The sequence below is a fragment of the Melospiza melodia genome, chromosome Z, assembly GCF_035770615.1.
Source record: "Melospiza melodia melodia isolate bMelMel2 chromosome Z, bMelMel2.pri, whole genome shotgun sequence".
NCBI lineage: Eukaryota > Metazoa > Chordata > Aves > Passeriformes > Passerellidae > Melospiza > Melospiza melodia.
In genome coordinates this window covers 40,952,152-40,968,872 of record NC_086226.1, presented here as the reverse complement: position 1 = coordinate 40,968,872, position 16,721 = coordinate 40,952,152, and the positions used below count along the sequence as shown (strand labels likewise).

The 16,721-nt window shown below is 38.1% G+C and overlaps 1 protein-coding gene across 1 annotated transcript in view; it reads right to left on the bottom strand.

The window, feature by feature from the left end:
• The window catches only part of AP3B1 (adaptor related protein complex 3 subunit beta 1), a 153,782-nt gene extending 137,867 nt beyond the window's left edge, over positions 1-15,915 (bottom strand). The window contains exons 1-2 of the mRNA XM_063181494.1: positions 15,739-15,915; positions 1,962-2,037 (exon numbers count right to left, since the gene is read on the bottom strand). Of these exons, the coding sequence (XP_063037564.1) occupies positions 1,962-2,037; positions 15,739-15,869 (207 nt within the window). The 5' untranslated portion in view covers positions 15,870-15,915. The remainder of the gene's footprint in view (positions 1-1,961; positions 2,038-15,738) is intronic.
• Positions 15,916-16,721: the final 806 nt, after the last annotated feature.

Below are 16,721 nucleotides of genomic sequence, written 5' to 3'. Positions count from 1 at the left end.
TTGACCTGTAAAGCTCATTGTTTGAGTTTGTTATGTCAGCCAGAGGTTAGTGCCAGGTATCTGGTGTGAAACCCACTTTAAACATAGCACAGGAAACAGCAAATACCTTGAAGATATGAAAGGAACTGAAAACAGAGGATTCAGTAAATCAAACAACTCAACTGTTAAGTAATGGTTAGCGCTATAAGCTAGAGGGCTGTTTCTACCTCAAGTAGCAGCAGCTGAGCAAGGGAAAAATATCCAAAAATCAGAAGGTTGCACACTGCCATTCGGGGAAGGAGTGCTCTTCCTGCAGTGCGGAGCGCTTAGAACAGGAACAGAAAACAACAACCATGAACTTGAAAAAGGATAGAAATCTGCTATTGGAAACTGGAGAGAATTGTGAGAATTGGAAAATGGGGGAGTAGAAGAAACAATGTGCCCAGTAAATTCTGCCTTCCCTCGCTGAAGACCTCTTGAGCCTGATCACTTCAGCCAAAGTCCATCAAGGATCACAGCTATCACTGCTAACTATACATCTCCAACTTCATGGTATGACACTTCCAGGAAATTAAACAAGCCATTAAAACCTCTTTGGAATGTTCAGCAGGAGCAGGTATCTAAAATTACAGTTTGCTCATTGTATACTCATGTGTAATGACAGCATTTTTTGTACGAAAAAAGGAAAATAAGAAAACCAACCCAGTAAAGCCTTGGTTTAAAATTTAAAGCTGATTCAATTTAATGTTTTTTAATTCCCCCCATATATATAAATACACAATGACATTCAGTTTCAACAGTTTCCAAATACAGAAAAAGATTTGGCCAGCTATTCAGAAAACAAAAACAAGGGAGCAAGAGGCAACTTGCCACAACTCTTTGGCCCACAGCAATAACCAGAAAAAAATGACTTTCTGAGGGAAGCAGAAGAATGTAAATTTACCATGGCACTTATAAAGGTCATGTGTTTTTGCAACAGTACATCTGTATGCCAGACTGGTCAAACCCTTGAGCAATCTCATATCATGTTGGAGAAGATGAATTGAAAAACCTTTCCCAAGAAAGACATTATGAAACAACAGCTGATAGGTTACCCAGACCTCACAGGTAAATGGCGTCTCTGGCAGGACTAAGGGATTACAGGCAAAAAGACAACGACCCTGATTAAAATTCCCATCACTGGACAATCATGAAGGTGGAAGCCAGCTCTGGAGTTCGAGGAAAGAACACGATCACATGACACCACCTCTACCTACTCACTTTGGTATGTACTTGGACAGGATTAAGTATGCAAAAACCAAGTAGAAAAATAAAGCACATCCCGAGTAGACTGAAAAAACAATGACAGAAAACAGATTCAAAAGCCTCAAAACAAAAAAGCCAAGGGACACTGAACAATCACCTGTAGTACATTCTTCCCATGCTTTTAAGAAGAAATAAAGTGATTCCATCCACTTCATGAAGTTTTGTTTATAGGGTTTAAACATGTAATAGTGTTAAACATTATTCAATCACACACATTCACCTGAAATAAGTTATCAAATATTCAGGGATGATGCTCAATCAAAAAAGAAAAACCTCATACAATAATAAAATAAAAATAGTAAATGCAACTTGTCATTTTATTCCTGCACATTTCTGTTGTTTCCAGTCTGATGAATTTGAAGCATCTCTTGATAGCCATTTCCAGTTCAAGGTCTCACTGAAAATAGTTGTTTACAGGTATATTTGCACTGTTACATAAATATTTTTAAAGCATGTGACTGCATATATCCAAATACACCAATTTCTACACAAAATTCCAAGGTAAGAATTTTACCATTTCTTCACCACAACTTTTAGAGATCATTTGAAGACTTAAGTGCTAATCTGGTAAAGACTGTGTAAAAGGAAAGCATTATTCCCATCCAAGAAATAAAAATAATAATAAACTTCCATATCCCCTAACAAATAAAAACAGTAACAAAAAAAAATTCACATACCCCAACAATCCTTTTCATTGCATCCAGCTTTGCAGAATCTTTACTGCTTTCCAACATTTGTTTTAGGTCTTCATTCCTATGGTAAAAATACAGTAAAGCACCAATTAGAAAAACTAAAAAATCAAACCAGAATACCTTTTTGTAGGCTTGCATCAGCTCAGCAACTTATGGTGAAGCACTACTCCCTCTTGCCCACTTTTAATTTTTTTTTACTCTGTATAGTGAAGTGTTTAGCAAAAGAATGGAACAGATTCTAAAAACAATGTAAGACCATGCAACTTCAATCTGCTGTTAAGTGAATCTGTCTCGAAGGCTGAAATCCTAAAGGACAAGAAGAACTTAGTTTAAACCAACAACTCATTCCCTTCTCCCTTGTCCTCCAGAGAGGGCCAGATGTAACAACTAGAAGTTGGCGTGTTTGTGTTAAAATATAATATCAGCTTATCTAAGTCACTGAAAAATCCAAACATGCTCTGAATTTCACTAAGAATCACGGATATAACCTTGTGCTCCTACCTGCCTTTCTGGACTGCAATTTGCTATCCTCTATGCTAAGGATTAAAAGCCTCAGATCTGAAGTACGTTCTACCAGTTGTAGGACTAAGACAGCTTGATGATTAGACACATACAGTGTCCAAGCACTTTTTAGAGCTGAAATAAAATTCTCTCACAAAAATATCAAGTTAATAAGAATGTTCTCTTGTAGATACAGCTTTTTATTAGCTGTCACTAATAAGAAACCTCATCCTGCTCGGCTTTTTAGAAGTAAACAGATCACAGTCTAACTGCACTTATAGAGTATGAAGGTTTACAAAAAAGATTCTTTGAAGAAACAGCTTTTTTGTAACATCTAGATTGCCTGATTTACTGAAAGATAGAAGTAGATAGAAACTTGAGACACCTGAAATATTCTGAAGAACTCTGAAGACTTTCCAAGTTCAAACCCTGTGAACCTTCAAACAAGTGAAAGGCAACACGGTGGGTAGACCACAGTGGGACACCAGATGCCCACAAAGCCATTCTTTCTCTCCCTTCTTGGAGCAAGATGGGGGTGATAGAATAGGATGTAAAAAACCTCATGTGTCAAGATAAAGACAGTTTAATAAAGCAAAAGCAAAGGCTGCATGCAGAGGCAAAGGAAAACAAAACATTTATTCTCTACTTCACATCAGCAAGCAATGTCCAGCCACTTCCCCAGGAGGCAGGGTTTTAGTAGACTTAGCAGTTGCTCTGGAAGACCAATAAGAAAGAAGAAGAAAGAACGCCCACCCATTTTCCTTGTTCTTCACTTTTATTGATGACCAGTCATCATATGGTATGGAATATCCCCTTGGTCTGCCTGGGCCATGAGTCCTGGCCACACATCCTTCAAGGTTTTGCCCAACTCCAGGCTGGTAGGGAAGGGGGATATTGGAGAGGCAGTCTTGACTCCTGTGTGAGCGCTGCTCAGCAACAGCAACAACACTGGTGTGTTACCAACACCGCTCTCACTACCAATACAAAGCACAGCATGATGAAGACTGCTGCAAGGGAAAATAATTCCATCTCAGCTAGATCAAATATATCCAGACACAATTTTAAAAGTGAATGCAGAGCTTGGATATATATTGATTTATCACTGCTCTCATAATTTCATATGAGAAGGTGTAAGCCAAAGCTGGAATTAGTTACAAAGAGAAAAAATATTGTCATTCATTTGGTCATAAACCCTTTAGTGTTTTTCCTACTTGCAAGGAACAGAATCACTCTAAAAGAAATTCCCTCATACTTTCAGAACCAGTACTGCATCTGCTTTGTGCCTCCCCACAAGAAATCCACATTGCCCACATTCCAGTACACATCCATGTAAGAACTGCAACCAGATGGAAAAAAAAAACCCAACAACAAAACAATCAACACATTTCCTACTAAGCTAAGGTATCCTAAAATTTAGGATAACTACATGCAACTTACAATTTAAGTCTAACTCCTTTTTCAAATCTAAGTGTTTAATGAAATAATTGGAGCAATCTATTACAGATTCCCTATACTGCCAATGTTGGCTTTACTTGACAGCCTAATATTTAATGATTCTCTTAAAAAAAAAAAAGGAAAAAAAAAAGAAACATTCCATTTCCTTGCCTGCTTTAGTACCACTTCACAAATATCACTGGTAACTCTCTATTTTGTCTGCATCACACTCAAAGGTTTTTACCATCTTTAGCTACTCATGGACTATGTTCAAAGATCTATAAGGTCAGTCTTCTATGTTACATTTGTTTGATTGTATATTTGGTCATTTAAAATGTATGTCCCATTAAATTTTGTCCTGCAGTTTTGCATACTGCTCCCATCAGCTTAGTAAGTCTATAGCTGGACACCTTCCTCAAAGGCAAATTGTAGCATACAAGGTACCTTCTTGTAACACCACTCAAGGTTGATAGATCTGTTAAAAATAACTAATGCTGTGATGCCATATGTGTTTTTCTATTATCCACATTCCCGTTCCAGGATAAAGTCACACCTTTCTCTAGATTAAACTCTACATTTTTTGATTTGACTCGAAGATGCTTGTATTCACCTCTACATCACCACACTTCTTTTAGTCACTCTATATTTTCCCCTCAGATCCATATCCTTATTTTTTATATCAGAAATAAAGTATTTGTTGGTTTGAGGCTATACATAAAATATCATTAATAATTTGGGCTGTTTACCTTTTAATCCATCTGTATAGTTCCATTTCCTACGTTTTAGGAAGAGTAGCTTTGATTTAATTTTTGGCAGCTCTCTTTATTCCCATCACTCTTGGCCACAGGCACAGCTGATTTTGCTGACCATTCCTACTCAGCTATTCCTCATAGGATACCAAGTAAGTCTCAGGTTTTTTTGATCAGCTTGTAGTACTTTGCCTGACACTTTGCTCTAGCTGGATACAGAAACTCAGAAACCTCTAATTCCTTTTGCTTAAGTCATAATTCTTCCCTGTGCAGGAATCTGTACAACATGGTAAGAAAAGTTACACAGCAAAAAGACAGGACTTGATTCAAAAAGTTGTTTTTAGTCCTATGCTCCTGGTTCCAGTTTCCTACTGTTGTTGCAAAATGTGAAATTTGTAAAAATTTTCTTAAGAAAGGATGTTCTTTGATGTTTCATCTTTGTATACTTTCAAGCCTAATCAACAACAAATGAGATTCAATCTATGAAATGGATAGCAGCTAACAAGCAAGTTCACAGTGAGGTCTTTGTGTTAGAAAGACTAATTACTTGACTGTAGAATTGCCTTGTTAACGTTTAGGGCTTGATATGTTTCAATGACCTCAGACCCCAGCTGAGGCTAGCAAAGCTTGGGAAGAAGGACACACCCCTGAGGGCGGACCAAGAATGCAAATTTGATGGGCCACAACAACATTCTGCAGGACCACCAACACAAAGAGTAAACTAATAAAGACAACTTAGCAATAGTGCGGAATCAGCTCCAACTGGATAAAAGGCAATTCCGGCAGGGAGAGACTATGACCACAGTCCACTGATTTAAAAAATCACTGACCCAGAACAAGAGAAAGGCTGAGCATGTGAACCAGTTATCATGAGAAGTGAGAGATTCATTAACCAATAGAAAGTAGAATACTAATCAACAAACAAACAAACAAAGAAGAATATGTCAACAAAGCAGAAAATGTAGAAATAATAATTTGAGTTTGAGGATGAAGTAGCAAAAATGGAGGAAGTTACACATAACAAGATCCAAGTACATGCTGAAGACTGTCTCCCAGAATGTAACAAACAACAAGAAAAAGGTGAATTTAAGATGTAAAGACAGAAGAATGTTTATTGATGAGCTCTACTTCTAAATGCTTATAGAAAACATTCTATCATACACTTCAAATTAAAACATTTTGAACTGTTAGCTGGGAAGATATAAACCACAGAAATTTATATATGAAGATCTGTTTTCAACCAACCTTATTTCCATATAAGAAAAGCAGCAGGGGAAAACATAAAGAAAAAAAAATTAGAAATTAAACAACAGTTCTTGATGAATCAATTTGGAAGTCAATTGTTACTTGAATAGATGGTTTGTTTGGTTTTTTAAATAGCTTTTCTAACAAATAATAATCCAGGATTAGCAAATATTAGATACTTACAGAGTAAAATATTGCTCCATACATCCACCTTGATCACCAGCAGCAGCAAGCCTGCTTTCTTCTACAGTTAGATATGGTTTCAGTGTAACATCAAAGTTTTTCCCTTTAAGAGCAGACTTAATAGTGCAAGACACCTCAATTATTTTGCCCAGCATTGTGGAGTTTTGTTCCATTCTTTAAAGTGAAGTATGTAAAAAAACCAATAAAGAAAAAAATCACTGAACTCAACCAAGGTTGCCTGCCTAGAGTGAGGTCTACTCTAAAAAAAAAAGAAAATCTCACAAAGTAACAGGATATGCACTCCCTTGCTGTTTTAACTTCCAGAAACAAATACCATATGCAAATTTCAAAGGTCATTTCCCTCCAAAAACAACTCTTATCAGAGCCTCAATGAACAATGGGAAAAGCAAATGCATTTCAGTACTTTGTAATATAATTCACTGTACAAGTATTTTCATATTAAGAAGTTTTAAGGAAATTTCAATCTTTTAATAAAAATCCTCTAAATAGAAATAAATGTAAACATAAATGTATGCTTTGCAGTCACACTAGGGTTCATGTTTCTACACTCATTAGTTATGCTGAGGTGACAGTTCCTCAATACACAATCCTAGACAAATACTTTCTTTATCACTTACTTCCACTTGCCAGGGGCTCAGGAAAATGCAAGCAACCCTCAGCTGCATCAATACCTTTGCCTCTACCTGTGAAAACTTTGAGAGACTTTACACTTACAGAGCTAGGTACACATTATAGATGATTGAAATATAAACTTTATTACTTCAGGAGCAACACCAGGTTTAAATAAACCTAATCTGATAGTTGACAAATTATGTGGAACTATACGAACCACGAAAGTAATGGTCCCAACAACAGTAGATGAAAAAAGACCAAACTTTTGGCAGAGTATCGATATATAGTCTCAGCCATTTTCCCTAGCAGTAGGAAGAGTTAAAATCACTCTCCAAGAGTGATTAAAAGACAAACCCCAGAAAAATAGGAAGATTCCCACCTATCTGCCCAATGATGTATTCTAAGAACCCTATGAGACTTCCCTTGAGTTCCCAAGCTATAATCTAGTGTCTTAACATCTACTTCAATATAGGCCTACTGTTCTCAAAAGTTGCAGGCTGAAAGCACTGTTATAGACAACAATTAGAAATATTATACTCATATGAAATATTAAGTATGTGCTATGAAATAGGATCTTTAGTACTTGCATAACATCTACCATAAAAGGCAACCAGTCAATTATTAATGTATTAAAAAATCAGTTCCCAGCTGCCTTTGTAATCTTTAGCACCACAGGCTTGCACTCCTAAGTATTACAATTTGAAAGCTAAAGTAGTATAAGTTAGAAATGCAAACTCATCACCTAACTTTCACAGCAGGAATCACACATGACAGACTTGCAATGACACAACATGACGGACATCACAAAACACATCCAAAATATGTTCTCCTTGAAACATTGGTTGAATGTTATGCAGAAGTAGTTGGTTTCTAACTTTCTTCTATGTTTTTATATTTTTTACTTGTAGCATTTAAGATATACACTATTTTTTCTTTCTACATGAAAATACTGCTTTCCTCATACCTTCGTACCATTTATAGACACAATAAGGGTATGAGTATCGTAGGACCAGTGACAGACCTACCAGTTTGGACTAAACTTATAGGTGTTTCTACCAAAAAGAAACAAAAACTACCAGCTAATCTTTTCTAGTTCTCATGCTCTTTCTTGTGGCCTCTATTCTTCTGCCATTAAAAAAGGAATAAGCCACGTCTTTACAACTGCCCCAAAATAAAAGAGTATGGTGGGTGTAGTGGTGTGGTAAGTATATGGAGTGTAAGGAACAAAAAAAAAGACAAAAAACAACCTTAGATCTTGACAGTCACAAGATTATGCTTTAAAAGCCTGGCATCCTATGCCAGAAAACCCTTTGATCACCTTACTCTGCATGTTGATTATGGCAAAGAAGCATCCAAAAGAAAAATTCCGAATATGCCATACTAATGTCAGCAGACACCTGGTCACTAAAACTGGCATCTTGCTGAGATTAAGCCTAAGATTACAGATTCCAATGCACAATATTACCCACTTCTAGAGAAAAATAAAGGTAGGCATAACTGTATATCACTGAGGTTTAAACAGCTATGTCAGCAATAAATCTGGGCCTCTGTCTCAGTTACTTTGCCTTCCCATAGGAACTATGACAAACTTGCAGTTATACTAAAATATTAATCCAGAATCTGTGGCATTTGTCACTGCATTGCCATGTTCCTAAGAACTATTACTAAGCAAACACTTGCTCCACTCTGGTAAAATACACATTTATTTTCTATCGGTTTTAGCAACACTGTAAGATTAAATCCACAGATTTTCAAGTTTTGCAACAGTTTTGACATGCCAGTTACTGACAAAAGTCACCCACTAATCATGAGCCTTCATAGTAATTAAGCAGAAGATTAATGAGTATCAAAACTGCAACTGAAGCCCAACTAGCAATGCAACAATAACCTCGGGAACAGCTGTAATCCCCTCAAGGAAAGGAGAGTGAATTCTAAACAAACAAACCCTGGTGAGACAGAAGATCTTCACATATAAATATAGCACTATAGCACTGTAAGGAAAAAATTAGGAAGTGGTAAACAAATCCACCACTGGGGAGGAAGCAAGCTTCACCAGTTTTGATATTATGGAATAAAGCTCTTATAGAACAGAAGCTACAGAAGTCTCATTGCATTGAGTTTTAACAATGCATTTCTTGTTTCAAGTTTTCCACCCACTGTATAATTTCAGTTACACAGTACCAATTGCACTGTTCTTGCATTCAAGAGACTTCAGTCAGAAGGACATACTTTTAGCCAGAGCAAAATAATTATGTCTTTTTGGCCTTCAATATGAAATTCAACATACTGTGGATGTTACCAAGTTTGAAGCAGAAAATACATATTTACAGAGCAGTGTAACCTTTACTCTTGGCACCTAAGCAGCAATGAAATCCTAGGGAACATCCCATATTTCCTGAAAAAATTAATTTTTTTTTCTTGACATTTTACTGGTACTGCAAATTGCTTAAAATAAATTGGTTTATTCTAGGTCATACTATTGTGTAAACTGTAAACAAGTTTGAATTTAACATTTAAAGAGGAACTGCAAATTAATTTCAGACCCATAAAACACAGAAGCTTAACTGGTAGCAAATATATGCTGCAATTTGAGTTAATTTTGTTGATTTAGGGTTTTCTTCTAGTAGGAAAGTCAGAAATCTGAGTTTCACTGTGTTTTGGTCTATGCCATAAACTGTTTGAACGACATCTTGTGGTGCTGTTCAGTACTACCATTCTTTTCCATTATAGCATTATATTTACTTCTAATTCACAACACAGAATTCAACTACTACTTCAAGAAAGCCTTGAATCATATGGCTATGAGTGTAGCTGTTCTATGGTTTAAATAGTAATCGAGGTAAGAATTTACTTCTTTTTCAGACACCCCCAATTTTTCAATCTGAAAAAGAAGCACATTATGCAAAAAGCAAACTAAATAGTTTTAAAGGATAGACTAGAGATGTGAGGGAAACCAGGATGATTGTAGTATCCTGTAAGGGTGAGAGCCACAGAGAACAAAACCAGTTATAGTCTGATCAGAAGCATAATTTAACTAGTTTAATTGTTAACTTTGCCACTAATTTCTCAAAGCACTTGCAATCTGGATGTTTAGTTACACTCTTTCTGTCCCATTGAGGAAACAGGAAAGTGTAAAATTAAAAATTAAATAAAGCATCTCCCAGTTCTCTGTTGTGAATGGATACAACCTGAGCAACACTTGAGCACCTCATTGCATCAACACCTGTTAAGTTGCTGCTACCATCATCATCAATGCAGATATGTAAACTATCTATATTTCAAAAGCTCTAACCAGATTGCAGCTAGTATAACAAAGCAGTTTGAAATCCCTTCTGGGTCGGACTGTGATTTGAGCTAACATTATCTGTTGTCAGTACAGTAGTTAAAGATACTTTCACCCAGCAACAAGAAATGTTGTCTGAAAGGATGAAAAGATTCAGTCCTGCAACTGCACTGCATATAACCATTTCTGATAGTACTCACACCACCAATATGGCAGGAAAACTCCAGAGAGAAATCTTCCTCAATGGAAGACAGTTTTCTGAAGGCTGAAAGAATGTAATCAGAAGTGGTGCTGCCACTTAAATGGCTGAGTCAACTTAGAGCCTTTCTTGAGGCTAGTGCTCAGAATTTGCAGACATTTATAGATCTCTTTGCAGCCTTTGATAGTTGTGAAGGGATTGTAAGTGAGAAACAGTATCACAGAATAATCTCAGCTGAAAGGGACCCACAAGGATCATTGAGTCCAACTCCTAGTGTTTCCAGCTTTCCCAAAAATATTGAGAAAAGGCTTCTTTGAAAGATACCACCACAGAGGTGGTGTTGCCAGAACCTACTCAGTGCTAGTATATTTACATATTTGTCCAGGTTTCGGAAACACTGTTTAACAGCATTACAAGGCTGCTCATCTTCTGGCAGAACGTGAAAACCATTCTAGCTTCCTCCAAGTACCAAAACTATCAAAGGGTGGCACAAACAAGAAAGCCTTCAAAAAAAGCAGAACTAAAACTGTGGAATTTCAACCTTGTAAGACCTGTAGATATGTCTATTTAATACCATTCAGGATGCAGATCAAAGCAAATGTCTAACACAAATAAATGACAATGCAGTAAATATGCAGAAACCACACTGAAGACCTTAAAACTGTAAAACTTGCCCTTTGTAGCAAATAAAAAAGCCACAAAAATATAGTGCCTGCATTACAGAGAGCCACAGCAAATCATCAATTCATCGTTTGCATCCTCATATGTGCCAAGTGCATGGCAATTAGAACATATTCACTGTGTGGCACTTCCCATCAGATCTGACAGATTTCAGTTGGAGAAATGTTCTGCAATAGCATGCCCACATTTGTACACTGCATTTAGCTCCTATTCTTGTACTGACTAGAGGGTTCAGATTTTATCTTGTAGACTTATCAGTTCATCCAAACCACTCATCTTTGCTGGGTTATACATCCTACCAAAACTGGCATACAACCATATTGGTGGGCACAGGGCCATTTTAACAGATGGAGAAAGAAAGTAGTTGTGCCAGTGAGCTAGTGCATGCATCAAGTTTGAATATTAGAGCTGGAGTCTCCTCCAAGAATTTCACAAACAGCAATCTATGTACAATCTCTCCATGACTGGTTGAACAGAATATGCCAAGACAAAACTAGATCAATTTAAGACTCCAAGAACACCACTGGCAGCTGTTGAAAGCAAGTTTTTAGCTCCAATGGGTTTGGAAAAGTCTTCAGCACGGAGAATTGGGGAATGAGTATCTTAATGAAATCACCACCTTCAGCTCTCTGCAAAACAGGCTTGCAAATCTCTGCAAAGAAAAATGAGTTTGCAGCACTGCTGAGTTTTCTGACGAATGGCTCAACAAAACATGTAAGCCAGACCTGCAACAAAAAAAATCTAATAAATTACAAATGTATTTTGCTTGGCAGAAATAGTTTAAAGATGTAAATCAGTAAAGTTGAAAATATGTGCTATAGATTTTGCCATCTGCTTCAATACTGCACTTAGCAATTGACATGCACTGATGTTACTCCTATGGTTCACCTCTTAAGTTGTTACATTTTATCAGCTGAAGCAATAACTAGTTTTATTGCGGAAATTGTACCACTTCCAAGTACCAAATATTATTATATTCTAATTTTACATGCGGTAAGTTTTGTTTAAAATGCAATTAATATAGATGAAAATCCTCTGTCCATCTGCAATTAGATGCAGGCAGTTATAGGTGTACCCAAATATATGCAATTAATAGGGATTCTGTGTTTCTAAGTAGCTCTCCAGGTACTCTTACATGTTGGAAGGTGGTTAGAATTTTCATTCCTCCACTCAGAGCAATAATAATGTAATAAAGCATAATGTAACTATAAAAATATTCTATTAACTCAGGTGATGTGAATCACATAATATTTCTCTACACTAAACAGGAGATTTTGAGATTCCAGCTAGGCAGTGTTTACTGCATGGAGTCCATCAATCTAGAACTAGGACAAATAGCTTGAGGCCCATATGCTGGATTCAGATTGTACGAAGATTCACATAATGTATCAGCTCTTACAAATTTTCTGCTGAAAATTTCTGTTATGGACAGAGACTTCTCTGGAGACTGTTTCCATTACTCTGGGGACCAGAATCTGACCCTTTCTCTACTTTTTGAAACATGTGAGACATGGGAATATCTAGAATATTTCAGTTCACAGACAAGTGTCAAACTGCCAATTTGGACACACAAATACATTCTTAAAACATAAATACACAATTTTTATAAAGGAATACCATACATGTCATTTCATGTGACAAGTGTGAAAGAGGAAGAGAGGAAAGAGAGCAAAAGGCATCTCCAGTCATGCAACAGGGCCCTTTCCACACAAGAAGGTTGAGATTGATTCATCTCAGGTATGTAAGATCTTTCAATTATTTAGTTATTGAGATGCTTAACAGAATGAACACAAAAAATTCCATACTCCGAAAACCAGATCTACTTCATTCATCTAAATAACCAAAAGGCTTTAACAGCACTACATACCAAAACCACAAGTTCTATTTGCCTCTTTAGTCAGGATTAAATGCACAAGAAAAAGCTAGCACCAGTGTAATACATTTGTTATGAAATCTCTTATTCAAGAACAGTTTTAGTTTAGTAAGCACCAGTAAGAAATCAGTTCCTGATATACATGTTGTAATACTACAGAGAGATTAGAAAACGCTCCTCCTTACCGCCTCTCTTTTGTCCTGAACATGTAGCCATCTCACAGAAGCAGACCAAAATTTTATTTTTATGTTTGCTATTTTCTTTCACTGCAGGGATACATACAGTGTATTATGCAACGAGAAACAATGCTTGCACATGGTGCGTGCAATATAATGCACCTTGTTTATATTAAGATAGAAGATCATTAAATAAACAGTTATTTTTAATAATCTTCTAAGAGTAAAACTTTGCATTTTGTCAGGATAAAGATGTCACCAGGTCAGAAATTTTGATCAACTAAGATATCTTCAATACCAATGGCACATGTTTGAACCAAGCTACAACACAAGCATGTACCAAAAATACTATGTTCAGTAATTGATTTGAAATTTCATTTTTAATTGAAAGTTAGTGGACAGATCATTGAATGCTAAAGGTAAAAAACACAGCTTTAGCAGGAGAATGACACATAGGCTTTTACACCAAGGGATGTTCAGAGCTTTTAGACGATATGAACTTCAGCAGAGTAGTCCTACTGAAATGTGAGTAAAAAACCAGGACAAATAATTTATATTAGACCAACTTTGGATTTCAGATTTAAGTGTACCAATACTGATTTGTGCCTCTGTGTGGGCTCCTAAGGATCAGGATCAAAAACAACTTATCCTAACAACTTCATTATTTTCTTAACCATTTTGGCCTACTTCTTCATGACAAACAGGGGAAAACGAAGATAAAAGACTGGAACTTTTTCAATGAAGTGCTTACAATACTATCTTGATACTTATACATCAACTACATTATATTATTCTGATTGACTGGCAACAGGCAAGCACAGGGCTCTGGTCTAACATCACTGCACTAATGTTCTGGTCCATAAACTATATATGTATCCCTCTGCTGACAGGGAGTATTTCTTGTATCATCAGTAGACCCAAGGAAGAATTCCACTTCCTCGGCAACAAAAAAGTTTGCCAAGCACTGAAAAAACACAATAATATCAGACACGTGTACCTCAGCAATAATGAGAGACAATCTAGAGAGATCAGCAAACAACCTTTAAAAAACTCTAACAGTAATTTTCATTTAACCCTAAACCCACACATTCATGCAAAAGATGCAAGGACACATCTTGCACTTCCCTGTATTCTCTTGTATTGCCTTGTGATGAGTAGGTTTCGCACTATTACTAGAGTGAACTATTAGAAATACAATGTATATGCTTGATGAATACTGCGTTTTCCAACTAGAGTGCCACACAGCCTGCTTTTCTAACAATAACCCTCACTTGCAGTCCAGTGGGTTTTTCACACTACACAAATCACCCTCCCTGTACAGCATCTGCTCCTCAACTACCCAATCCTCAACTACTCAGAGCTTAACCACGCTAGTGCTAAGCTGAAGTGAACTGCGTTAACTGAATTGTGGATAACACCCTATTTCAGCAAGAATTTGCTTGTCAGCTACAAAACACCACAGACAGCAATGTCTGTTTTTCTCTCAAGTCATTCCTTTAGAGAATTACATTCTTGTAAGGGTAAGAGCAAGTCTAGAGGAGCAATTAATTAATCTGGCACGCTCACATAGCACAAGCTGCTGGTTCTTCCATACACATGTAGAAAACATCTCAGGACCACAGAGCTGTGTTTCCCTAAGATCACTGGGGAACCTCGGATAGAATCACTCACTTCAGCTTCTGCATTTAATAAAACAGAGAACTATACTGTGTCTGCAAAACAGTCCGATGTTTATGAGTTACTTAGAAAATTATGGCCATGTTCAATGAACAGGATACCCTCCACCCCGTGGTAAAAAGAAAGTAGCAAAATAATAGTTTGGAAATAAAGTGCCAAGTTGTTTCTACGAAAGGGGATAAGGAAAGAAGGGTGCAAACAATGTAAATCAGCTAAAACACACAGATCCGCAGAAGCACATTTATACTAGAGCAGAGAAAATTTGAACTGGAATCAAAAAGTGAAGTATTTAGCAAAATAGGGAAAAAGAAATGAGACTCATCTGGCAAACTGAGGAGGCCCATCAGCTACTGTCTTATAGAGCTAAGCATTAAGAGTGTCTGCAGGTTCATGTTTTTGTGATTTACTCTGCTGTGGCTCACAAATAAACACATCAGTCGAGGTTCCCAGAGCATAGATGTTCTCTTTGTGCAGAACAATCAAACTGAAGACGTAGCAATTGATTTTCTAATGTACATGAGACCTTAAGTTTATGGTGCTTTTTATTGGTTGCTCTTGGAATAGATTTCCAATTTGTTGTAGAATACAATTCCAGCTTAGCAAACCTTTTGATCCTTTCATTTGGACATTCTTCCTCTCCAATCCACTTTTACTTTAAGGAGCTGAAAGCTTTCTGTACCAGTGCACTTGGCTGGGTTTTTTTTACCTTCTCCATTTCCTCATTTTGACTTCTGACCAAGAGACTTTGTTAACACTGTTAACACCCACTTCGAGCTGGCCACCTCGCACAGATCCACTACATTTCCAGCCGTAACTATCACAAACACTTCTTTTTACAAACACTTTTTTTACATATACACATTTGAAGGCAAAATTAGGGCAATTCCACCGCGGTTAGCTGCCGAAACAGAGGAGAATCGATAAGCAGTTTTTCGAACAAACCAAAAGAAACACTTTACAGATAAGCCACTATCTATGCACACTTTACACGCAAGCAAGCGAACTTTTCCGCGGAGTCACGACGGGAGTCAAGCGGGAGGCCCGGCTTCCCGGCCAGGGCCCCGGGAACAGTCCCTGCCCGTGGGAAGCCCCGCCAGCCCAGCCCCGCCCGCCCGCGAACCCCCTTACTTCTTGGTGTCGCTGCTGAAGAGCCCGAAGGCCGCAGGAGCCGAGGGGGTCACGGTGGGAGCCGCCTCCTGCGCCAGCTCGGGCGCCGCCTCTCCGCCCTGCTCGCTGTAAGGGAGACCGTTGCCGGACATGGTGGTGCCCCTGCTGAAGCCGCTGCTCGCCCGCCCCGCCAAAGTTCCCGTGGCGGCACCCGCGGCGCTGCCGGCCCGGCGCTCTCCCCGGAAGCCGGGCGGTCACGCGGCGGGGGGCGGGGCGGCCCGGCCCGGACGTGCGGCCGGAGCCGCGGCCGCGGGGCCGGGGGAAGGGCCGGGGGAAGGGAAGAGCCGGGCGGCGCCGCCGCGCCTCGACCTGCTCGGCCTCTGCCGGGCCCTTAACAGGCAAAGCTTGGCCTAGAGCGTCGGCTCGTTTGCGGCTTCTAGGGACCGTGTTACGAATGCCACTACTCCACGCTGACGGTAGAAGCAAGCTGCTTACGTATGCGGCGCCAGAAGTTTAAAAGCATAGTTAGAAGTCTTCTGAGGGAAGTTTCTCCTAATTCCTTTTTACGATTCTGTTTTCCTACGTCCGTCTTTCCTATCTCCCTTAGTTCTTCAGGAATAATCTGTGTTCATTAGAGCAGCCTTCAGTCCATCTCCTGACATATGCTAGTGGAGTGCAAACTTTTCCTCCTTAAAACGGAACTGATTTCCAAAAGGTTACCTGTTCACAATCAATACTTTTTATCTTGCAGAGAAGAAAAAAAAAAGGCAGGGGGAGGGGAGTCTCATATTTCTCTGAAGCAGTTTTTTACTTGCTTGCTTTTCAGCAACTTGTACTTTTCTGATTGAAACTGAGGCATTACCAAGCAATTTTTTTTAATTTATATTTTTATTTAATCCTTTTTATAAAAGGATTTACCAGTAAAGGATTTGTTAAGAGTGTGGATCTGCTGTAAAGGTAGCTGTTCCTGAATACCTGCCTTCTACAGGTGCCAATTTTAAATT